Source organism: Erinaceus europaeus, chromosome 8 (genome assembly GCF_950295315.1).
Source record: "Erinaceus europaeus chromosome 8, mEriEur2.1, whole genome shotgun sequence".
NCBI lineage: Eukaryota > Metazoa > Chordata > Mammalia > Eulipotyphla > Erinaceidae > Erinaceus > Erinaceus europaeus.
In genome coordinates this window covers 71,369,926-71,395,221 of record NC_080169.1, presented here as the reverse complement: position 1 = coordinate 71,395,221, position 25,296 = coordinate 71,369,926, and the positions used below count along the sequence as shown (strand labels likewise).

At 40.9% G+C, this 25,296-nt stretch overlaps 1 protein-coding gene across 3 annotated transcripts in view; it reads left to right on the top strand.

Moving 5' to 3' along the window:
- Positions 1-1,088: 1,088 nt before the first annotated feature.
- The window catches only part of DNAJC2 (DnaJ heat shock protein family (Hsp40) member C2), a 43,292-nt gene continuing 19,084 nt past the window's right edge, over positions 1,089-25,296 (top strand). For 2 of the 3 annotated variants that reach the window (XM_060196366.1, XM_007532679.3), the window contains exons 1-5: positions 1,089-1,354; positions 6,211-6,401; positions 14,239-14,314; positions 21,132-21,230; positions 23,153-23,294. In XM_060196366.1, coding sequence (XP_060052349.1) covers positions 1,291-1,354; positions 6,211-6,401; positions 14,239-14,314; positions 21,132-21,230; positions 23,153-23,294 — 572 coding nt within the window. In that variant the 5' untranslated portion in view covers positions 1,089-1,290. The remainder of the gene's footprint in view (positions 1,355-6,210; positions 6,402-14,238; positions 14,315-21,131; positions 21,231-23,152; positions 23,295-25,296) is intronic. The other variant, XM_060196368.1, reaches the window with a different exon arrangement.

Below are 25,296 nucleotides of genomic sequence, written 5' to 3'. Positions count from 1 at the left end.
GATTCCTCTACTCATAGCAGATTTTTTATTTTCTTTTTAGACAGATGATGAGAAACAGAGAGGGTAAGAAGACTAGAGAAAAGGAAAGACACCACAATACTATTCCATGGCTCATGAAACTTTGGAATCAATGTCTGGTGGCCGGATGTCCTAGAGTACAGCAATGTATGCACTCTCTTTTGGGTGAGTTATCTCACAGGTCTGTGTATTTTAAAATAATTAAAACCACTTCTGTGGTCTTACAGATGATGATGAGTGTGGATTTGAGAAAAATAAAGCAAACTCAGGTACTTTGTGTCTTAGAGTCTTTGGTTGGATTAGTAAATAATGAGTTTGGAAGAAGTTTGAGTACAGGTAATCTGTTTTTTATTTAATGTCCATTTTGGAGTGACAGTTTTGCCATACAGTAGATTGGCTATTTCAACATACTTGCCAGGGAAATTGTAAATGCTAAAGAATAATTCGCTGCAACTCCATGAGATGTGAATGCATGGATTCTATCAGTCATCCCATGACACTAATTTGTGCTTGTCTTTTCCATTTTGATTTATTCAAGTAGAGTATATGGGAAAATCAGTGGTTAGGTTCAAATATATATATTTGAATATATATATATATTTGTAGGAATTAAAAAACATTAGGAGCTGCTTTAGAAAAGTATGTCCTGAGGCTGAGTGTTGGAGCACCTGACTCAATGCACATATTACAATGCACAAGCATGGGGGTCAAGCCCAGTGTCTGCAACTGCAGGGGTGGGGGGTGGTGGGGAGCTTCATGAGTGGTAAAGCAGGGCTGCAAGTCTGCAAGTCATCTCTATCCGTATCTAAATCCCTATCTCCCCCTTTTCTTTCAATTTCTCTCTGCATCCATAAATAAATGAGTCACACTTTTTAAAAATAAAAATATGCCCTACGTATTTTACCTGAAGAAGGAAGGGGAAAAAGAAAGCATTTATTTTTAATCAGGTAACTTTTGTTTTTTCCTTCCAGGACCTGATGAGTCTAGGAACCATATATTCTAGAGTATTAGTCCCAAGCCGGATCTGAATTCGCGATGCAACAGTCGGCCGCACACGTTGGCTGGGGGTGGGTAGGGGGTAGAATTGGCAGCTGCACTACGCTGAGTCCAATCCGGAAGTAGTTACTAGTCGCCTCCATGCGCCACCGGTTCCCGGGTGTAGTAGAGCCTGGGCGCGAGGCTTGGACGGGAAGGTAGAGCTGGAAGGGCGACCGGGCGACTTCGATCCGGGACGCGAGCTGCTGAGCCCGCGGGGCCGGGCCCGGCGCCATCATGCTGCTTCTGCCGGGCGCAGCAGACGCCCAGGGCACCGCTATCACCCACCCCCTGACCTCCGGTACGTGTCCACCAAGCCCGGCTGCCCCCGGGGACTCGCTCCGGGGCGATGGCGGTCGGTCCGCTCCCCGCTCCCCAGAGCCCCTTTCTAGGCTGGGGGGAGAGTCAAAGGAGGGGGGACGTCCTCGTTATGCTCCTCCGAGTTCATCCTCCTGTCGTCCCCGCCGACTCGAGGACCCAACTTCAAGCAGTTTGCGAGCGGACCCCCCGGGAGCATCTCCGTGTCCGCGCGGATCTGCGCGCCGCCGCCGTTCACCTGCCGCCTGTGCCGGCTGCGCGCTGAGCTGCTTAGATAGTTACTGTTGCTTTCTAGTGTCAGGACTAGCATAAAAACAAAACAGACAAACACAAAAACCACCGCCTGTGTTGCTTGCATGACCCGTGTGGACAGGCTTTATTAGTACTATTTTATTGCTTTAGTATTGATTTACAAAATTACAAGATAACAGGGGTGTAACTCCGCACCGTTCCCACCACCAGAGCTCAGGATCCCCAATCCCTCCATTACAAGCTACAGCTGTTCTCCCAAGGTTGCAGATGTGCGTTAACTATTCTTTCTTTTTTTTAGTTTTTATTTATCTATTTATTTATTTAATAATGAGAAAGGAGGAGAGAGAACGGACCAGACATCATTCTGGTACATGTGCTGCCAGGGATTGAACTCAGGACTTCATGCTTGAGAGTCCAATGCTTTATCCACTGCACCACTTCCCGGACCACTTAACTATTATTTTTTTTATTTTTATTTTTTCCCTTTATTGGGGGATTAATGTTTTACATTTGACAGTGGATACAATAGTTTGTACATGTTACATGTACAATAGTTTGTACAACATTTCTCAGTTTTCCACGTAATAGTATAACCCCTACTAGGTCTTCTGTCATCCTTTTCCAGGACCTGTACTCTCCCCCCCAAACACCAGAGACTTACTTTGTTGCAATACACCAACTCCAGTTCAGCTTCTTAACTACTATTTCTTTAAAAAAAATTTTTTTTTTAATTTATTTATTCCCTTTTGTTGCCCTTGTTGTTTTATTGTTGTAGTTATTGTCGTCGTTGGGTAGGACAGAGAAATGGAGAGAGGAGGGGAAGACAAAGGTGGGGAGAGAAAGACACCTGCAGACCTGCTTCACCGCCTGTGAAGCAACTCCCCTGCAGGTGGGGATCCGGGGGCTGGAACCGGGCTTCTTAAGGCGGGTCTTTGCGCTTTGAGTCACGTGCGCTTAATCCGCTGAGCTACCACCCGACTCCCCTTAGCTATTATTTCTATAACTATATTTGCCCTTTTTTTTTTTTTAAAGAAAAAGCTTTTACTTATTTTTATTTAAGATTAATGAGAGAGATAGGAGGAGAGAGAAAGAACCGAACATCACTCTGGTATATGTGCTGCCGGGGATTGAACTCAGGACCTCACGCTTGAGAGTTCAGAGTTCAGTGCTTTATCCACTGGGACACCTCCCAGGCCACCTTTCTTTTTTAAGGTTCCATCTTCTTTTCGAAGTTTCACGTATACCTATTACTACATCCAAATGACCCTCCTTTCTTCCCCCCTCCCTCGTGGAGTTGGAGTTGAGAGGCCTTTGCTCATCTCTCTTAGTCTTTTCTTGTGTGCACAGATTTTAAAAGCCCCAAGGACGAGTGGAACCTGCCACTGCTCCAGGCTCTTGGCTGCACCGCACAGAGCAGGTGCTGGTGTTGGGGAGTGAGCAGCCTGCAGAATAATCGCTGTGTTATAATCATCAGCATAACTACTTAGTAAATTTTTTTTTTTTTGAACATTCATCCTTCTACAATCTCTGTGATCTTAACAACTGTAGAGAAAGGCTAGAAAGCTGATGGCCTGTAAAGGCACACCCACAGTATACATGATTTCATGGGCCTAGAGTGTTTAAATCTGTTTATACCTGTTTATTCTGGAGGGATTCTTACTTTCCCAAACCATTTAAAATATGACAAGGGAGTTATTCTTAGAAAGTTATGATCATTCAGGAAGAGAAGAAAGTTAACTCTGAGTTATTTGTTCTAGACAGAGAAAAAGCTCTTTGTTTTCATGTGGGAAATAAGATGTTCACTGTTTCTCCTCCTCTTCTGTCTCATATTTTTAAAATATTTACTTATTCCCTTTTGTTGCCCTTCTTGTTTTATCGTTGTAGTTACTATTGTTGTCGTTGTTGGATAGGACAGAGAGAAATGAAGAGAGGAGGGGAAAGACAGAGGGGGGGAGAGAAAGAGAGACACCTGCAGACCTGCTTCACCGCCTGTGACTCCCCTGCAGGTAGGGAGCGGGGTCCTCAGGGATCCTTACGCTGTTCCTTGAGCTTTGCGTCATATGCGCTTAACCCGCTGCGCTACCGCCCGATTCCCATATTTTGTTTTCTGAATTGTTAATAATAAAAAAAAAAGTACACTGACCTCTACTTCCCAGAAATAATGGTAACGCCCTAGTTTTATGCAGCAGTTTGTAATTTGCAGTGCTCTTATCATTCAGTTTTCCAAGGAACAATATAGATATTGCTCTTAATTTAATACATATAAGAGGAGTAGGTTCCTAGGTCCTTTTGGGTGCATGCAGTGTTAGTATCCAACTAGGAACCTGCAACTGTGGTGCTCTACCGGCTGAGCTATTTCCCAGGGCCCATGTTCTTTTCTTTTTTTATATTAGAAGGAAAGGGGATGTATTGGGGTCCTGGTGGGCCCTATTCTCCCCCCCTCCCCCCCGAGGGATTAATGGTTTACAGTAAATACAACTCTTGCTACATGTTTAACATCTCCCAGCTCTCTGTATCTTTCTTTTTTTTTCTATTTCTTTCTTTATTTGAAATAGTTTCTCACCACTCCCATCACCAAAGGTCTATGTCCCCATCCCCACCACAGTTCTCTTTCAGCCTTAGATATAGGTTGACTTTTTTCACATTCCTATGTTCAGTTCTTCTTCTTCTTCTTCTTTTTTTTTTTTAAAGAAACTTCTTTTTTTTATATTTATTTTATTTATTTATTCCCTTTGTTGCCCTTGTTGTTTTATTGTTGTAGTTATTATTGTTGTTGTCGTTGTTGGATAGGACAGAGAGAAATGGAGAGAGGAGGGGAAGACAGAGAGGAGGAGAGAAAGATAGACACCTGCAGACCTGCTTCACCACCTGTGAAGCGACTCCCCTGCAGGTGGGGAGCCGGGGTTCGAACCGGGATCCTTATGCCGGTCCTTGTGCTTTGCGCCACCTGCGCTTAACCCGCTGTGCTACAGCCCGACTCCCCCCCTTTTTTTTTTTAAAGAGAGAACCAGATGTCACACATCACTCTGGTACATGTCTTGATGGAGATCAAACTCGGGGCCTCATGCTTTAGAGCCCAGTGCTTTATCCACTGTGCCATGTCCCAGACCACCACATGCTCAATTCTTTATATTCCACATGTGAGTGAAGTCATTCTGTAGTTGTCCTTGACCTCCTTACTCATTTCACTAAGCATAATCTTCTCCAGTTCCATCCATTTTTATCTCAGAAGACATTACCATTTTTAATTGCTGAATAGTATTCCACTGAGTATATGTCCCGTAACTTTTTTTTACCCCGTCATCTGTCAAAGGGCATTTTGGTTGTTTCCAAATTTTGGCTATTGTGAATAATGCCACTATGAACAGGCCCTGTGTTCTCATTTTAAACTTGTAGGCATTTTGTGACTCGTTTCACATAGCTACTAATTGGTCAGACCTAGATTCAAATTCAAAATTTACTATCAAGTCTAGAGTTTGTTTCATCACATCCCAGCTACATTTGTTGTAAGTTTTCATTATCTGTTTAGAAGGTTGTTTTTCAGAACATGTCACTGATAATGATTTTATTTTATTTCTTTTTTCTTTTTCTTCTTTTTTTTTTTTTTTTTCCTCCAGGGTGATTTCTGGAATCCACTGCTCCTGGAGGCTATTTTTTCCCCCTTTGTTGCCCTTGTTTTATCGTTGTTGTTATTGATGTCATTGTTTTTGGATAGGACAGAGAGAAATCGAGAGAGGAGGGGAAGACGGGGAGAGAAAGACATCTGCAGACCTGCTTCACCGCCTGTGAAGCAACCCCCCTGTAGGTGGGAAGCCGGGGGCTCGAACAGGGATCCTTACACCAGTCATTGCACTTTGCACCACATGCACTTAACCCACTGTGCTACTGCCCAACCCCCACGATTTTATTTTTTAACCAGAGCACTGCTTAGCTCTGGCTTTTATGTAGAATCAGGGATTGGCTGTGCCTCAGGCATGAAAGAGTGTATGAATAAATCACTGTGCTGTTAAAAATTGTCACACTTTTTTTTTAAATTTTATTTATCTATTAATGAGAAATAGAAGAGGAGAAAGAGCCAGACATCACTCTGGTACATGTGCTGCCAGGGATTGAACTCAGGACTTCATACTTGAGAGTCCGATGCTTTATCCACTGCGCCACCTCCTGGACCACAGAATTGTCGAAACTTTTATGTGGTGTAAATTGAGTTGTTTTTAAGTCTGTGTGTGTGTTTAGGGTAACTTTTCATGACAATATAATTTGTTGCTTTATTATAACTATCTTAAAGTAGTGTACTTTGCAACATTTCTCACTGTCCTTCATCTTCCTCACACATTCTTTGAAAAGTATTAATTTATTCTTGACATTGCTAAATATTTTGTAAGATAACTAATAGAAGTTAACTATATGCTTTGTAAAAATTAGGAAATGGTTATCACTGATGGTTATTGCAGATATTTTCCTAGCTGATAGTTTGCAAATCAAATTCTGATGTTTTTACCATTTTGATCTTGTTACTTGAAAAGACTTCTTAAAACTATTTTATTCCACTCAGTACATTAAGATCTCTTAACCTTTCAATCACAGCCTCAACACTCTGTCAAGTTGAACCTGTGGGAAGATGGTTTGAAGCTTTTGTTAAGAGGAGAAACAGAAATGCTTCTGCCTCTTTTCAGGAACTGGAGGATAAGAAAGAGTTGTCAGAAGAATCAGAAGATGAAGAGTTGCAGTTAGAAGAGTTTCCCATGCTGAAAACACTTGATCCCAAAGACTGGAAGGTATTTACTATATGCATCTTTTATTCAGCCAAATACTTTGTTAAATACAGGCAATTTTTCCCATTTGGTTTTCATTACTAAATCACATTAAAAAATTTATTGTCTTTATTTATTGGATAGAGACAGAGATCAAGAGGGTAGGGGGAGATAGAGAGGAAGAGGAACAGAGAGACGCCTACAGCCCCGCTTCACCACGTACAAAGCTTGTCCGCTGCAGGTGGGGACCAGGAGCTTGCTTGATCCTGGGTCCTTGTGCACTCAACCAGGTGCACCACCACCTGGCTCCTCACTAAATCACATTTTAAGATGCTTTAACACGATAACCCTAGGTGAGCAACTGTTAATTGTTAAATCCTAAGTGTAAGATAAACATTTGGTCATAGAATATTCTACTGGAGTGGTTCATGGAAGTTTCAGAGAAAAGAGATTGTTTAAGTTGGTCTTAAAAGTGACATTTTGGTGGTCCGGGAGGTGGCGCAGTGGTAAAGTTTTGGACTCTCAAGCATGAGGTTGCGAATTTGATCCCTGGCAGCACATATGCCAGAGTGATGTCTGGTTCTTTCTCTCTTCTCCTATCTTTTTCATAAATAAATAAGATCTGTTTTAAAAATGATATTTTGTAAAGCAGATAATGGAGAAAGTGCATTCTGGGCAGAAGGACTAGCTATGGGAAGATACAGAAGAGTAAAAGAATATGTACTGCCTCTGGGGACTAAGAGTAGACTTGGATATTTGAAGGATAGTGGTGAGAAATTAGATCTGAAATAGACTATAGACTAAACTTTATAGTGTCCTTTTTATGGCATGCTGAGGAAGAAATAAAAAAAAAAACCTTTCAGGACAGCCACAATCATCAAAACTGTCTAAATTAATTTAAAAAAACCAGTTTGTCAGTACAGAAAATTCCTTGAGAAAGGAGGACAGGACTGGTGGAAAGATGAATAGATTGCTCTTAAAGGGGGGTTGGGGGGGCAACACAGCAATCCAAGCTTGCAAAGGAATGTTTCAATTTCTGGCTAGATGCTGCGCAAGAGTGAATAACCTTTTTTTCAGTCTTTTCCTCATTCTTCCTTTCTAAAAATTTTATTTGATAAGAGAAGTTGAGAGGGGAGGGAGAGATAGAGAGAAAGAGAGATATCTATAGCATTGCTTCACCACTTGTGAAGCTTTGCCCCTGAAGATGGAGACTAAGGCTTAAACCTGGGTCTTTGCTCATGGTAATGTGTGCACTCAACAGGGTGTCCCAGAGTACATGGGACAGATCTTTGTGACAAGGGAAGGGAAAATACCCTGAGAAATTCTGAGCATTCTAACTTGAATGACGTGTTAGAATGTGATGTCAGTAACCAGCACTAGGATACACAAAAAGGAAGTTTGTAGACAGTGTGGGACTTATGGTCAACTTTAGTCATGTCAAAGTTGAGGCTGTCATAATATACTGGTGAAGCTCTGCAACTCTGAAAAGAAGTTAAAGCAATAACAATAAGGGCAACAACAACAACAACAAAAAAATGGGAAAAGTGGCCTCCAGGAGCAGTGGATTCGTATTGCAGGCACCAAGCCCCAGCATTAACCCTGGAGGCAAAAAAAAAAAAAAGCTAAAGCTAAAGCAAAAGCATTGTAAGTACATATGTAATAGACAGAGCTGTGGGAAAATTAATGACATCAACCAAGACGAACATAAACAAGTTGATATTATAAAGCTTAAGTAGCAGCTCATACAATATTCCAGTGTGTATAGTGTGGGATTAGAGTGCCTGAAATCAAATCTGTTTCTCCCCACTTAGTGCACTGAAACCATTGGCAATGTTACTTGACATTCCTACACCTTATTTCCTTTTCCTATTTTCTTTTTAATTTCAGATATAGATAGAGAGGGATAGAGAGGAGAAACACCACATCACTGTTCTACCATTCATGAGGCTGTGAGTATGATGTTCCTATGTGGTTCTGAGGGCACTAACCCAGACTCCCAACATTGTAAAGTGGGAGAACCATACAAAGGGAGTCTTCATGAGCAGTGGAGTGGGGCAGCGCACCTTTCTTCTTGTCTCTTTCACTTTCTGGCTCTCATCTTCTGTCTTAAAAAAAAAAAAAAAGAAAGAAAAAGTACAGAGGACTCACTGGGATGCTTGTGTAACCTCTAAGCACAAGCGAAAAGGAAGAAAGATAATCAGGTACTATATATACTCTTTATACTCTTTCAAGGAAGATAAAGAGTAATCACAGCTTTGAAGAAAGATCAATCATTTAACAATAAGAACAATGATGATGTTAATGGATTTGCAGTTGAAGTTAAGATGAGGACATTGGAAGCATTCATAGGAAAATGGTTCTAGAGATTGTAATGGATTAAAGAGTGATTAGGAAGTGAGGAACTAGAAACGTAAGAGCAAAGTGTTCAACACTAGAGTGTAGAGAAAACAGTGACATGAAGAAAAGTTAAGGTCAGGAGTGGGGGAATGTTAAGATCTCTTAAGGAAGGAGAAGAAAGTGAGAAACGTATAGGAAAGAGTAGGCTGATGTAATTAACACATTTGGATGGTGTGCTGCTTTGGCATATGCACAAACCCTACCACATTGAAGGAAGCATCAGTGCTGTAGTCTGAGTCTCCCACCCCCACACCCCTTTCTCTTCCTGTCTGTCTCGGTGTCTCTCCTTCCCTGCCTCCACTTCTTCCTCCTCCTCTCTCTCCACTTCCCCCCTCCTTCTCTCCCTCCCTCTTCAAAAAAAGAAGGGGGGGGTAGCTGGCATCAAAGTGAGATAGAAGGGTTTGTTTATATTTGTTCAGTTATTTCATTCAGCAAATGAAGATTAACCATCCACTATATGGCAGGTACTGTTCTAGGTGCTAAGGATATTGTGCCAAATAAAACTATAATTCCTTATATTCTAGTTCCAGTGAAAATGCAGAAAAAATCTTTTAAGAATAAAGTGATGGGTCTACCATGTTCAAAGGCCCAGATTTAAGCCCTCAGTCCCCACCTGCAGGGGGGGGAATCTTTACAAGTGGTGGAACAGCACTGCAGGTATCTCCATCTCTCTCTCTGTCTCTGTTAGAAATAATATATATAACTCTCAGGAGTGAATGGTGGAGTTGTGCAGGTACCTGTTTGCAGCAGTAACCCTGGTGGTAAAAAGAAAGGTCTGTAGAGTTGGAATTCAAGATAAAATATTAGTAGGTATGCCGAGATCAGGGAGATTATCATCCCAGACTAAAAGTTTACACAAAAGCAGAAAGTTTGGGTTGTGCTAAATACTGAACAGAGTTAATGAGGGCTGGGTGGGGTGATAAGGAGAAATAGTGGAAAACCTTTGGAAAGTTTGAAGCACTGGCAACTTATTTATTGCCTCCAGGGTTATTACTGGGACTCTGTGCCTGCACTACAAATCCACTGCTCCTGAGGGCCATTTTTTTTTTCCTGTTTTATTTTATTTTGTGGAATAAAGAGAAGAGGGGAATGAAATAAAGAGGGGGTAAGAGAGACACCTGCAGACCTGCTTTGCTGCTCATGAAGCATCCTCCTGCTGGTGGGGAGTGGGGACTCAAGCCTGGGTCCCTGCGCATGGTAATAGGTGTACTCAGCTGATTGTGCCCCTGCCTAGCCCCAGTCCCGGCAATTTTTACGTACTTCAGTAGTACAAAAACAGAGTAGAAATGAGAAAAGGCTGTTTATATTCTTTTATAAATAAAACTACAGTGGTGACATTAAGCCGAGATTTAAAGATGAGAAGATGAGCTACATGAAGAGGGGGGAAGAGTGTGCCGGGCAGGAAGAATAGAAGTTGAGGCCCTGGGGCCAGATGGTGGCGCACCTGGTTGAGTGCACATGTTACAATGTACAAGGACCCAGGTTCGAGCCCTCGGTCCCCACCTGCAGGGGAAAAGCTTTGTAAGTGGTGAAGAAGGGCTGCAGATGTCTCTCTTTCTCTCTCCCTTTCTATCTCCCCCTACCCTCTCAATTTCTGTCTGTCTCTATCCAATAAATAAAGATAATAAAAAATTGAAAAAAAAAAAAAAAAGATGAGGCCCAAAGGTGGAAAAGAGCTCCACATCTTGAGTGAACTGAAGAGAGGTCTGCACAAAAGTGGGAATGAGAGCCATGTATATATCCGGGGGTTTGCAGTGGGATAAGCCCTAATCCCATTTGATCAGATCATCTGGAACCACAACATAGAGATACCAAATAAACTCAAAATGAGCTAGTGGTCATTAGAAGCAAGTGAAAATGGTGGTAGAGGTGGGGAACAGTGAGATATAGGCAGAAAACAGTGAATTCATCAGAAAGCCAAAGGAGAAATAGCATCTTAAGGAAGGAGTAATTTATATTGCCACTGCAAGTTGAATTCAAATGCAGGCAGATGAATGGTCTTGAAGTTAGCACTGCTAATTTTTGATAGAGACTGAGTCAGTGAGCGTGAAAGACACCACAGTACTGACGCTTCCTTCGGTGTAATGGGAGCTGGCTTCAAAACTAGGTCGTGTGCATGGCGAAACAGCACACTATTTTACCAGCCCTAGCACCTGGAAACTGAGACTGAAGAAAGTAGCACCTCCAGTGGGAGTGGATGGAGCAGAACCAGGTTGGAGTGGTTGGCTTGAAATGGATGTTAGAGGAGGTCAAAATGTGTAGATAGGTTTTATAAGAATTTCAGTTTTTATAGGCAACCGCTAAGTCAGATGGTAAATGGGAGATCATAGAAGCAATTTTAAACATGATGGGTAACAAAATATCTTTTCATAGTAATAAAAACAACCCAGTTAAGTTTAGGAATACAGGCCTGTTGGTGCATTCAGTAGATCAAATATACTACCATGAGCAAAGGCCCAGGTTCAGGCCCCCAAGCCCTCCTGCAGGGGACAAGCTTGAGTAGTGGGGAATTACTGCAGGTGTCTCTTGCTCTCCCTTTCTCTCTCTCTCCATCAGAAAAGAAAGAACAAAAATGTCCATGAAGAATGGTGGAATCATCGTGCAGGAACCACCCTTTATAATCCTTGTGGCAAATATATAAACTAACTTTTAAATTAAGGATTAATAGAAATTTAGGAGATAACTGAAAACTGCTGTTATTTGAGGAGACCCATATAGAAACCGGAAGAGAGAAATAATTTATTTTGCTAGGACAGCTTTTCTCAATTATGAGTGGATGACAAGGAGAGATGTCTAGAAGAAAATAGGGTGGTACAAAGATTTGGTATTTGAGAGGATGCTTAAAAATTTTTAGTGATGGGAGTCGGGCTGTAGCGCAGCGGGTTAAGCAGGTGGCGCAAAGCACAAGGACCGGCATAAGGATCCCGGTTCGAACCCCGGCTCCCCACCTGCAGGGGAGTCGCTTCACAGGCGGTGAAGCAGGTCTGCAGGTGTCTATCTTTCTCTCCTCCTTCTCTGTCTTCCCCTCCTCTCTCCATTTCTCTCTGTCCTATCCAGCAACGACAACAACAATAATAACTACAACAATAAAACAACAAGGGCAACAAAAGGGAATAAATAAATAATAAATATTATTAAAAATAAATAAGTAAATAAATAAAATTTTTAGTGATGCCTGAGGCAAGGCCATCATTAAAAGGGTGGAGAAAAATCTGTGACGTTTGAGGAGACACAAGGACACAAGGTTTGGGATACTTTGGCTAAGGCGAGTAGAAAGAAAAGTGGATTAATTGGAATAAAGGAAAACTGCCAGGCATAGTAAATGAGCACATCCATATGACATTGTAATCCTGAATTTAAAGAAAAACAGACTGGTTTGACTTTACCTCATATAGTTTATTCCCTCTTATTCCCTACCTCTCTAGTTAATTCTTCAATACTAGATATACCCAGTTACTGCCTCAACTTCTTTTTTTTTATTACTATTTATTTATTTGCCTCCAGGGCTATTACTGGAGCTCAGTGCTTACATTATGAATCCACTGCTCCTGGAGACTATTTTTTCCCTTTTGTTGCCCTTATTGTTTTTGTTGTTGTTGCTGTCATTGTTGTTGGATAGGACAGACAAATTGAGAGAGGACAGGAAGACAGAGGGGATAGAAAGACACCTGCAAACCTGCTTCAACGCTTAAGTGGTGCCCCCCTCTCCCCCACAGGTAGGGAGCCGGGAGCTCGAACCGGGATCTTTATGCCAGTCATTGCGCTTTGTGCCATATTCGCTTAACTTGGCACTACTGCCCAGCCCCCATATATATATTTTTTTCTCTCCACCCACCCACCCCAGAGTCTTTTACTTTGGTGCGATATGCCAATTACATTTCAGGTTCTACTTGTGTTCATAATTTTTTTATTGATTTTATTATGATTAACAAGTCTGTTGGATAAGAGGAGTGGGATTCCTACAATTCCTACCACCAGCGTTCCGCATCCTATTCTTTATTCCTAACTTTCCTACTCTTTATCCTTCTGGGAGTATGGACCAAAATTCTTTATGGGGTGCAAAAGGAGGAAGGTCTGGTTTCTGTAATTGCTTCTCTGCTGGACATGGGTGTTGGCAGGTTTATCCATATACCCAGCTTGTTTCTATTATTCCCTAGTGGGGTAGGGCTTTGGAGAGATGGGCTTCAGGACACATTGATGAGGTCATTTGCCTAGGGAATTCACATTACTGTCTCAACTTGTAAATTAGATGGGACGTTAACAGAAATGAAAGCTGGTGTTTCCAGAGCTGGGTGGTGGCACACCTGGTTAAGCACACATAATACAAAGCAGCAAGGATCCTGGTTCAAGCCCTCAGTTCCCCACCTGCAGGGGAGTCGCTTCGCAAGCGATGAAGCAAGTCTGTGGGTGTCTTTCTCTCTCCCTGTCTTCCCCTCCCCTCTTGAATTCTCTCTGTCCTACCCAAAAAAATGGAAAAAGTGGCTACTGGGAGCAGTGGATTAGTAGTGGAGGAAGCAGCGAAATCTCCCTGCCTATTCTTTGATTTAAGGTTAACCATCAAACGTTATGTTTTACGAGTTTTAAACATAGAAACTGCTTTGTTTCCACCAACAGCTCCAGGGAAACTCCATGGATGGTAGAACAGTGCTTACTGTCTCTCTTTCCTCTCCTTTCTCTCTTCCTATCTCTCACTCTTTCATGCTCTTATTCTCTTGCTCTCCCCCCTACCCACTCCCCAAAGGAAAGAAAGAAAAGTGGACCCTGTAAGTGTAGTGATATGACAAATATGTAACCACACATGAATAAAACCTTGGGTTCATTCCAGCTCCTCTTTAAAAAAAAAAAAAAGCTGTTTGTTGTTGTTGTTGTTGTTGTTGTTTGTTTGTTTTTACCTTCTCCCCTTCACCCTATCACTTTAATTCTCTGGCATGTGGTAGTGCCAGAGATTGAACCAGGACTTCTTAGACCTACTCTTAGTAGGCATGCAAATCATCAAGAACAAAATAACTACAGTTCTGATAGCCCATTTTATGCAAAACTTCTCACTGAACTTCTATTTGGAAAGTTCAGTTTGGGAAATACTGTTTTAGTTTGCAAATACAAATGATAGGTTATGGGAGTCGGGTGGTGGCGCAGCGGGTTAAGCGCACGTGGCGCAAATCGCAAGGACCTGCGTAAGGATCCCAGTTCGAGCCCCCGGCTCCCCGCCTGCAGGGGAGTCGCTTCACAAGCGGTGAAGCAGGTCTACAGGTGTCTATCTTTCTCTCCCCCTCTCTGTCTTCCCCTCCTCTCTCCATTTCTCCCTGTCCTATCCAACAACAACGACATTAATAACCACAACAATGTTAAACAACAAGGGCAACAAAAGGGAAAATAAATAAATAAATAAATAAATATTAAAAAAAAGAAAGATAGGTTATACTGCTCCATTTCAAATTTGATTCCCTTTTGTATCTTTTATCAGAACCAGGATCATTATGCAGTGCTTGGACTTGGCCACATCAGATATAAAGCTACCCAGAGACAGATCAAAGCAGCTCGTAAGTACTTAGTTCTTTTGAAACAGTTAATATCTGATATAGAAGATGTTACTGTTTTTGAAAAGATGCAGGACTACAGTTTATAACCATAACTTTAGATTTAACAGCTAATTTTATTTGTTCAGAACAGTCTTCTTTACCTTCAGAAGCTATCAGTGTCTGTATGGAGTTATTAGTGATAAGAAATCAGACTGTGTCTCTCTTTCTCTCTCTCTCTCTGAATAAAGAACATTGTCCATGGGTAAGTTTTAACTTTTTTGTAAAGATTTAATGAGAGACCAGAGTATTGCTTAGTTTAGGTATATGGTGATCTTGAGGGTTGAACCTGGGATCTCTGGGGCCTCAGGCATGCAAATTGGAGCACTTTTCCTCAGTGCTTTTGGAAAACTTTTAAAACATAATTTTTTGGGAGTCGGGCAGTAGTACAGTGGTTAAGTGCACATGGCGCGAAGCACAAGGACCAGTGTAAGGATCCCGGTTTGAGCCCCTGGCTTCCCACCTGCAGGGGAGTCACTTCACAGGCAGTGAAGCAGGTCTGCAGGTTTCTATTTTTCTCTCCCCCTCTGTATTCCCCTCCTTGCTCTATTTCTCTCTGTCCTATCCAGCGATGATAGGATATCAACAACAACAATAAACTTCAACAATAAAAAAAACAAGGGCAACAAAAGGGAATAAATAAAAATAATAAATATTTAAAACATAGTATTTCACCTCCCTATAGAAGTATTTAGTGGAGACTGCCTTGTTACCTTGGCTTTTCTACATTGTTTTGTGGCCTTAGGATATATATATATTCTCTCTCACCCAAGAAAATGTTAATTGATACTTCATTGACAGGTTAAAACTGATTTGGGGAGTGGTGGCTGTTGGGAACCCAATCTTCATGTCTAAAAAAAAAAAAAACTCCAGTCCTTTACCACTCAAAAATGCCTTGTCCTTCAAATTCATGCGGACATAGTTCCGTCATGCCATTCAGTTCATCTGATTACTAAACTTCAATGAAAGTGATTAGTTTTCTATGCTTTATCTTAGGAGAATGTTCTGCCTTCCTCTCTAGAAAATGGATGTTGAGGTCAGAGGAGGTAAGATTGTTGCCATTTGGAAAAGGAATAGGAAGTTAAGGCCAGTCAAGAGAAGCAAGTATTGGTAAAAACTCAGTAAAAAATGGGGATAGCAGAAACATGTCTCAGTATTAAGACCATATACTGTAAACCTACAGTTAATACTACACACAATGGTGAAAACCTCTTTAAAAATTAGAAGCAGGACATGGTTGTCCACTCTCACCACTTCTGTTTAATTTAGGATTTGAATTTTTAGCTAAAGCAGTTATACAACAAAAAGAAGTTACCAAGGAAAGGAGTCCAGATTGGTAAGGAGGTGGAAGTATCACATTTTACATGGGTATGAGAATACTTAGAAAGCCCTAGAGATTCCATTAAGAAGGTACTAGAAACAATTAATGTCTACAACAAAGTGAATGGTCACAAAGTCAATATAGAAAGTTCTGTTGCATTTCTGTATGCAGGCAACAAGAAATTAAAGTGCAGTTTTATGTACAATTGTTCAAAAGAATTAAATCTAACAAAAGACATGAATATATAATGAAAACCTGTAGTGTTAAGAGACATTATAAGATAGATAGTCCACAGGGGTGGATAGGGAGAATTGGTATAATTGAAATGCTCATTTTACTGTAAATATACACACACACATGCACATACATACAGAGCTAATGCGATCTCAATTATTGTGTGTGTTTTTTTTTTAAAGAAATAGGAAAAAAGTTACTAAGGATTACATGGAATCATAAAAAGCTTTGAATAGCTAAAGTGTTCATGAGGAAGAAAAAGAGAAATGGAGACATTTAATTTATGACAAAGGATCTAAACCATGAAAAAAAAAATTTTTTTTTTTTAAATTAAAAAGGGAGATTTAGGGCAAGGGTAGATAGCAATGGTTATGCAAAGAAAATCTCATGCCTGAGGCTACAAGGTATCACATTCAATCCCCTGCACCACCATAAACCAAAGCTGATCAATGCTCTGATAAAAAAAAAAAAAAAATGCGGGGGTGGGGGGAGGCGGTGGCACACCAGGTTAAGCACACACAATACAAAGCACAAGGATCTTGGTTCAAGCCCCTGGCTCCCTACCTGTGGGAGGGTCATTTCACAAGTGAATTATTAATGAGGAGGATAGAAAAGAGAAAGAACCAGACATCACTCTGGCACATGTGCTGCTAGGTATCGAACTCAGGACCTCATGCTTGAGAGTCCAAAGCTTTATCACTGCGCCACCTCCAGACCACAGGACGAACTTTTTTTAAGTTATCAGAGAATCAACTAAAAAAAATTTTTTTCTTTTTTTTTTTTTAACCAAAGTGGTTTTTCAGGTGAATTATTTCATGTTTGTTTATTTATAAATTTATTGGTGGAGACAAATTGAGAGGCAAAGGGGATAGAGAGGGAGAGAAAGAGAAACATTTACAGAACTGTTTCCCTTGCAGGTAGAAACCAAGGGTTTGTCTGAGGTCCTATTAAATTAATGAATACTGTCGCATGTAAAACATTAATTCCCCAATAAAGAAATTAAAAAAAAATTAGTGAATTGAAAATTCTTAGGCTGAACATAAACTGATTTTGAACAGTTCATTTTCTGAAATTAAAGCTTAGGAGAGAAAGGCAGAATTATAGAGACAGCAAAAAGAACATGGTTGCTAGGAGTTGATTGAGGACACGTGAATAGAAAGAACACAGTTTTTAATATGGTGGGGGTATATAGCATAATGGTTATGCAGAGATATTCCCGTGCCGGAGGCTCCAAAGTCCCAGGTTCAATCCCCCACCACTATAAACCAGAACTGAGCAGTGCTCTGGTAAAAAAAAATAATAAATAAAAATAAAAGCATTGTATGGTAGTTATGGTGGATGTATGTCGTAGTATGATTTGTCTTAAGACAGAGAATGTATAACACCAAAGGTAAATAAAATGTAAATTATGGGCTATATTGATGTATCAGTGTAGGATCATTAGTTATAGCAAATGAACCACATTAGTAGTTGATAGTGATAACAGAAACAGGGAAAGTATGCAATTATGGGGATAGAAAGTATAGGGAATCTGTACTATCCTCTCAATTTTTATGTAAACCTAAAACTACTACTACTACTAATAATAATAATTGGGAGTCGGGTCGTAGCGCAGCGGTTAAGCGCATGTGGTGCAAAGCGCAAGGACTGGCATAAGGATCCCAGTTCGAGCCCAGGCTCCCCACCTGCAGGGGAGTCGCTTCACAGGTGGTGAAGCAGGTCTGCAGGTGTCTGTCTTTCTCTCCCCCTTTGTCTTCCCTCCCCCTCTCCATTTCTCTGTCCTATCCAACAACGACAGCATCAATTACAACAGCAACAATAAAAACCACAAGAGCAACAAAAGGGGAAATAAATGTAAAAAAATAATAATTAAAAATAGTAACACTGCTGCGGAGGTGACTCAATAGATAAAACATAGGACACTGAAGGGTGAAATCCTGGGTTCAGTACACAGCATGACTTGTGGAGAAAGAGAATGCTGATGTCCCTCTCTCTTAAAAGTAAATTTTCTAGGCAGGGGGTAGACAGCATGATAGTTATGCAAAAGAGGCTCAAAAGCCTCAAGTTCAATCCTCCTCACCACCACTAGCCAGAGTTAAGTAGTGCTCTGGTAGACAAAATAAATAAAATAATTTTTTTTTCCAGAAAACAATAGTAACAGATGAGTAAATTTGTTTTTAAAACCTGTGCAGGGGGCCGGGCGGTAGTGCAGTGGGTTGAACACACATGGCACGAAGCGCAAGGACCTGAGTAAGGATCCCAGTTCAAACCCCCAGCTCCCCATCTGCAGGGAGGTTGCTTCACAAGCAGTGAAGCGGGTCTGCAGGTGTCTATCTTTCCTCTCCCCCTCTCTGTCTTCCCCTCCTCTCTCTGTTTCTCTCTGTCCTGTGCAACAATGAAGAAAAGATGGCCTCCTGAAGCAGTGAATTCCTGGTGCAGGGACTGAGCCCCAATGCTAGATAACCCTGGAGGCAAAGGAAAAGAAGAAGAAAAAGAAAAAGAATAATACTCATGAACAAGTAGGGTTTTTCTCAGGAATTCAACATGGAAAATATGTTAATATACCTAAATCTATTCATAACTTAAATAATTGATTTGTGTGTGTGTGTGTGTGTGTGTGTGTGTGTGTGGTTTTACAGTTATGGTACAATTTTGTGTGTGTAATTAAAAAAATTTTTTTAAAAAATATTTATTCCCTTTTTTTTTTCCCCTTGTATTATTGTTGTAGTTATTCTTATTGTCATTGTTGTTGGATAGGACAGAGAGAAATGGAGAGAGGAGGGGAAGACAGAGAGGGGGAGAGAAAGGTAGATACCTGCAGACCTGCTTCACTGCCTGTGAAGCGACTCCCCTGCAGGTGGGGTGTGTATGTGTATTTAAGTAGAAAGGATCCTAAACAGTACTTCTATAAAAGGATAAACATTTTAAGAAATTCTTAAATGATTAAAATTGCTCAAAAAACTTGCCAACACTAAACTATGCATCAGAAAATATTTAAGCTATAATCTGCTTGAAATACTGAACTGAGTAGTTACTACACTTCTTTGAGGAATTGGCAACACCTGGGAAATGAAAATGCTAAAATATTTTATTTATTTATTTATTAGATAGAGATGAAAATCTAGAGGGGGAGAGGAGAGACACACACACAGAGCACTGCTTCACCGCTCATGAAGCTTTCTCCCCTACAAGTGGGAAGTGGGGCTTACTTCTATTGATATGTCCTTACACATAGTAGTAACGTGTGCCCTCGAATGGATTTGCCACTACCTGACCCCAATTATGCCTAATTTTTTAAGACTGACTTATAAGACATGAGAGCACTACTCTGGCATATGTGTTGCTAGAGACTAAACAAAAGGGGTCTTAATGCAAGTGAGTCCTGCACTTTGCCTGCTGAACAACTTCCCCAGTCTTGTATGGAGATGTCACTACCAAAATGTCTCTCTCTCTCTCTTTTTTTTTTTTAATTGGGAGGATTAGTAGTTTACAATCACTGTAAATAAAATTGTTGGTACATGTGTGAAATTTCTCAGTTTTCTGCAAAACACTCTCCCCCCAGTCTAGATTCTTCTCCACCATCATGCACCGGCACCTGAACCCTCCACCCCCACCCTGAGAGTCCTTTACTTTGGTACAGTATACCAAACCCAGCCTAAGTTCTGCTTTGTGATTCCCTTTCTGTTCTTACTACTCATTTCATGTCTGTGAGTGAGATCATTTCGTATTTATCCTTCTCTTTCTCGCTTATTTCACCTTAACATGACTCCTTCAGGCTCCATCCAAGATGAGGTAAAGAAGGTAAATTTCATCATTTTTAATAGCTGAGTAGTATTCATTGTCTATATACCATAACTTTCTTAGCCACTGTTGTTCGACACCTGGGTTGCTTCCAGGCTTTGGCTATTACAAATTGGGCATCTCTGAATATAGTATAAGTGTGTGTTTAATGGGGTCAGAGGAGTAGTGGAGCACAGATTTTACATGGGTGAGGCCCTGGTACCGTATAAAAGCAAGAAAAAGACCCCACCTGCAGGGGGAAAACATCACAAATCGTGAAGTAGAGCTGCAGGTGTCTGTCTCCTTCTGTATCTGCCCTTCCTCTCTCAATTTCTCTCTGTCTCTATCCAGTATTAAATAATTTTTCCCAAAAAAAGCAAGAAAAAGAAATAGACTATTGTAAATGACTGAACAGTGATCTCTCTCACATACATACATACTTTAAAATCTATGTATAATTTTTAAAAATCTATATAAACATAGCAAAATGATCATTAGTAGTGATTTACCTTTTTTAATTAAAAGATTTTATTAGCGAAAAAGGAGGAAAGAAAGAAAAAAAAAACAGACATCACTCTGGTACATGAGCTGTCGGGGATTGAACTCAGGACCTTGTGCATGAGAGTCCAGTGCTTTATCCACTGTACCACCTCCCAGAGCATGTGATTTGCTTTAAGTGCTAGCATTTTCCCCAACTCTTAATTCTTTTAGTTTTTCTCTTACCTTTTTTTCTTTCTTTGTTTTTATTTTTTTATTTGTCAGAGTACAGCTAAGCTCTGGCTCATGGTGCAGGGGATTAAACCTGGGACCTCAGAGCCTCAGGCATGAGAGAGTTTGTTAGCATAACCATTATGCTACCTCACCAGCCCTTTCTCTCTAATTTCTACATTTAGTAAACACATAGTTTGTCATAGGTAAAAGATTTAATTATTTATTATTGATTACGTAATTAATTAACTGACTAGAGCAATGCTCTGTAAACTTTGGTTTACAGTGGTACCCAGGACTGACCCTGGGCCTTCTGTGCCTCAGGCATGAAAGTCTGTTGCACTACATTGGTGTTATCTTCTTGTGGAAAAACTTTAATATTAACATTTTTATTTTTTTTCCGGGGGGAGACTTAAAGTATATTTGTTGTAAGTTACACACAATGTGGTTATAACTTGGCTTTTAAAAGATCACCATACAATTCATATGTGCTTAAAACATTTGCAATAAGAAATGCTGCATCTTACTCCATGGTTTTTGGACCTATGGAGCTCCAGCTTGGTAAGCCAGCTTTCTACCATTAGGCTATCGCTCTGTTCGGCTTCTGGCCACAGGTTTTCCTTCTAATTCCAGTGGAGGGTGGTAAAGACAGTCCCAGGCCCCCAAAGCCCATTAGTGGCTATTTAACTCATCATTATTTTTAGTTTGGTGCCTAATGTGATACATTTTACATTATAGATAAAGCTATGGTTTTAAAACATCACCCGGACAAACGGAAAGCAGCAGGTGAACTAATAAAAGAAGGAGATAATGACTACTTCACTTGCATAACAAAAGGTAAGTAAACACTTAAGAATCAAGAGTTTCAAATAGTCATAATTATTTAATTGCTGAGGTTGGTTTTAGTCTATTTCTGAAACTTTGTGGGATTGTTACTCATATGTACTAATTTAAATTTTAAAAGTTGATTATGCATTATTGTGGAACCCACAAATACTGTTTACACAGTCATTTCCTCATTAAGCAAATTAATTTGGGTGGTTGCCATTTCTTTCATTTATTTATTTTTTTTAATATTTATTCCCTTTAGCTGGCCTTATTCTTTTATTGTTGTAGTTATTATTGATGTTGTCATTGTTGGATGGGACAGAGAAATGGAGCGAGGAGGGGAAGTCAGGGGGAGAGAAAGATAGACACCTACAGACCTGCCTCACCGCCTGTGAAGCGTCTCCCCTGCAGGTGGGGAGCCGGGGGTTCGAACCGGGATCCTTACGCCGGTCCTTGCGCTTTGCACCACCTGTGCTTAACCTGCTGCGCTACCGCCCCGACTTCCCGGTTGCCATTTCTTAATGTGATTTTTCATTCTTTAAAATTAGGGGACTGGATGATAGTGCAATAGAGAAGGCACCTGTTTTACCATGTATAAGACCCAAGTTCTGTATCTCCCACCACAGCACTGAGGAAAGCTTTGGTATTGTGGTGTCTCCCCATTTTCACTGCCATCTTTTTGGCCATTGTTAGGACTTTACCACTGTAGTTGATTTTTTTCTTTTTTTTTTTTTCCATGTGGCCTCGAGTCTTGTTCTTTTAATTATTTGTTTTTTAAAGATTTTATTTTGTTAATGAGAAAGCTAGGAGGAGACAGAGAAAGAACCAGACATCACTTTGGTATATGTATTGCCGGGGATTGAATTCAGGACCTCCTGTTTGAGAGTCCAGTGTTTTATCCATTGTGCCATCTCCCGGACCACCCAGTTGACTTTTTCAGTATGAGACAGAGAGGTAGAGAGAGAGAGAGAGAGATTCCTTCACTACCTTGGGGACCTGGTTCATTCTCATGGTAAAGCAGCTCATTAGCCAAGGAAGCTATTTTGCCAGCCCTTTTTCTAGGTTTTATAAACTTGGAAATTACTAGTTAGTTTTCTCACTATTTTTTTTTCCTTGGAGCCATGCTTATTAAGGAATGAGTATTTAACTACTGATGTGTGTGTCTTCCAGAAGAGATTTTTAAAGAACTTACATCTGTTTTATAAAGTAGTGCTAGAATTAACCTGGGTTCTTTCCTCCTCATAAGCACAGGCAGTTCCTTATTCATGGTTTTTAAGTAAAAATAAACAAATAGGGAGTTGGGCGGTAGTGCAGTGGGTTAAGCGCACATGGCGCAAAGCACAAGGACTGGCTTAAGGATCCTGGTTTGAGCCCCTGGCTCCCCACCTGCAGGGGAGTCACTTCACAAGCGGTGAATTGGGTATGCAGGTTCTGTCTTTCTCTCCCCCTGCCTTCCCCTCCTCTCTCCATTTCTCTCTGTGGTATCCAACAATGACTACAACAACAACAACAACAACAAAAAAAACAAAGGCAACAAAAGGGAATAAATAAATATTTTTAAAAATTTTTTCTGACAAAAATGGGGAAAGGGATGGTCGGGAGGTAGTGAAATGGGTTAAGCACAAGCTGCACAAAGCGCAAGGACTCGAGTAAAGATCCTGGTTTGAGCCCCTGGCTCTCCACCTGCAGGGCAGTAGCTTCACAAGTAGTGAAGCAGGTCTACAGGTGTCTTTCTCTCTCCCTCTGTCTTCCCCATCTCTCTCCATTTCTCTCTGTCATATCCAATAATGATGACATCAATAACAAAAATAATAACTACAACAATAAAACAAGGGCAACAAAGGAATGAATGAATGAATAAATAAATAATAATTATTTTGAAAAATGGGGAAAGGTAGAGTCATCACAATTTCTTTTTTTTTTTTCCGTAGCTTATGAAATGCTATCTGATCCAGTGAAAAGACGAGCTTTTAACAGTGTAGATCCTACTTTTGACAACTCAGTTCCTTCTAAGAGTGAAGCAAAGGACAATTTCTTTGAAGTATTTTCCCCAGTGTTTGAAAGAAATTCCAGGTGGGTTAAGGCATCCCTTTTTGATGCTAATGCTTTTGTTTGCTTACTTCGTATAGTTTTCTGGGCTTCTGCTTTTTTTTCCTCTGATAATTTTTCCTCTTCTCTATACTGTTGAGCACCTCCAGCAAAAGTACTGCTCTCATTTATCTTGTTCTCTAAGCAGAGGGTCTACCTTCCCATAGTGAAATTCCTGGGATGGTTTTCTTTAAACTTTTCCTTTCTAGAAAGAATAATAGTTGATTTGACATGATATCAATACGTAGATGACAGTAAATTGCTTTAAGTTAGTGATTTAATAATGATCGACAAGATTGTAGGATAAGAAGGGTACAGTTTTATACAGTTCCCACCACCAGAGTTCCATATCCTATCCCCTCCATTGGAAGCTTCCCTATTCTTCACCCTTTAGGAGTATGGATCAAATACCTTTATGGGGTGCAGAAGGTGGACGGTCTGGCTTTTGTAAGTGCTTCTTCACTGAACATGGACGTTGTCAGGTTGATCCTTAACCCCTAGCCAGTGTCAGTCTTTCCCTGATGGGATAGGGTTCTGGGGAATGCCGAGCTAGCTTCGTGGGAGAGAGACCAGGTACTCGTGGCGGCGTGGTAATACAATTCTTTATTCAGGTGGGAGCTCCAGAGTCAGGTGTGAGCACAGTGGGTTAAGCCACGTGGCACCAAACCACAATGGCCACCTCCCGCTCTGCACACTAGCCCTTCTTCAGGTCGGGATGAGGAAGAGAGTGAAACCAGGAACAGAAGTGGGCTTTATAGGGTAAAACCAGAAGTGGCAAGTCTGAACGGAGATGGCTGGGAAAGGGGGTGGAGAAAAGAAAGAGTGAAGGTAAAAAGCTTCAGTAAAAACAATTGCTAGGGTTTTAACTGGGGGGGTTAATGTACCCTGCAGATAGGGTGGGTCTCGAGGTAGAAATAGGATAGATCAAAGGAATAGGTGGGGAATCTTTCAGGTAAAACAATGATTATGTAAATAGGCCATAGTGTCAGCAATGGAGGATGGAGCAGGGGGGGCTGCCCGATAGGGGAGGTAAAGTTCCAGGACACATTGGTGAGGTTGTCTGACCAGGGAAGTCAGGATGGCATCATGGTAGCATCTGCAACTTGGTGGCTGAAAAGGAGTAAAATATAAAGCAGAACAAATTGTTTAATAAACAAGAACCTAAAGATAAGAATAGAGCATATGGGTCTAAGGGTCTTTGTGTGGGAAGAAATTAAGTCTATTTTAGGTATATTCCAAGGGGCCCATGACTTAAGTAATTTTTGCCTGAGCCCCAATAGCTAACATTCAGGTGGACTAAAAGTGTTATCTGGGAAGATGGTGTCAGAGTTGAGAATAGGACTAGAAATCTGGATCAAGGCAAAAGTAGCTCCCAATATGAGAAGAGTATATAAATACCATTATTAAAACTGAACCCCGTCAATCTGACCTAGGGCCCATATCTATTCATATTTAACACAGGAGCCTGTGTAACCTTTACATCCCTGTCAGTCTGAGCTCATAGACCATGGTCACAGCTAGGAACATTCTAGGCTTGCTTGCTTTATTTATTTATTTATTTATTTATTTATTTATTTCAAGACCAGTCTTCGAGTGGCAGAGTATGTTGGCCCAGCCTCCCTCAGAGAGTGGGGCAGTCTCCACCACTTTTGTTCTACATTGAGGGCAAGGTCCTATAGAGGCCCACAAGAGGGTCCACTATGTTGTTCCTAATGGAGTGACAAGTGATACTAGAGAGAGGGATCTGTCAGAGGTTTAGGCCACTCATATCTATGTGGGAATCCAAGAGACCTAGATGGTGGGGTGGCCTGGTAGTGATCAAATGGGCCATCTCGAGTATGCTGGTCTCTTGCCCTTATCCAGCTTTTGTAGCCCTTAATTTACCTGACAAGGTTAGACTTAGAGTGATTGAGGGACGTATGCTTTTCTTTTTCCCGTATTACTAATGGATAGTCTTGTTTTTGTTCATTATCATTTGAGAAAAATG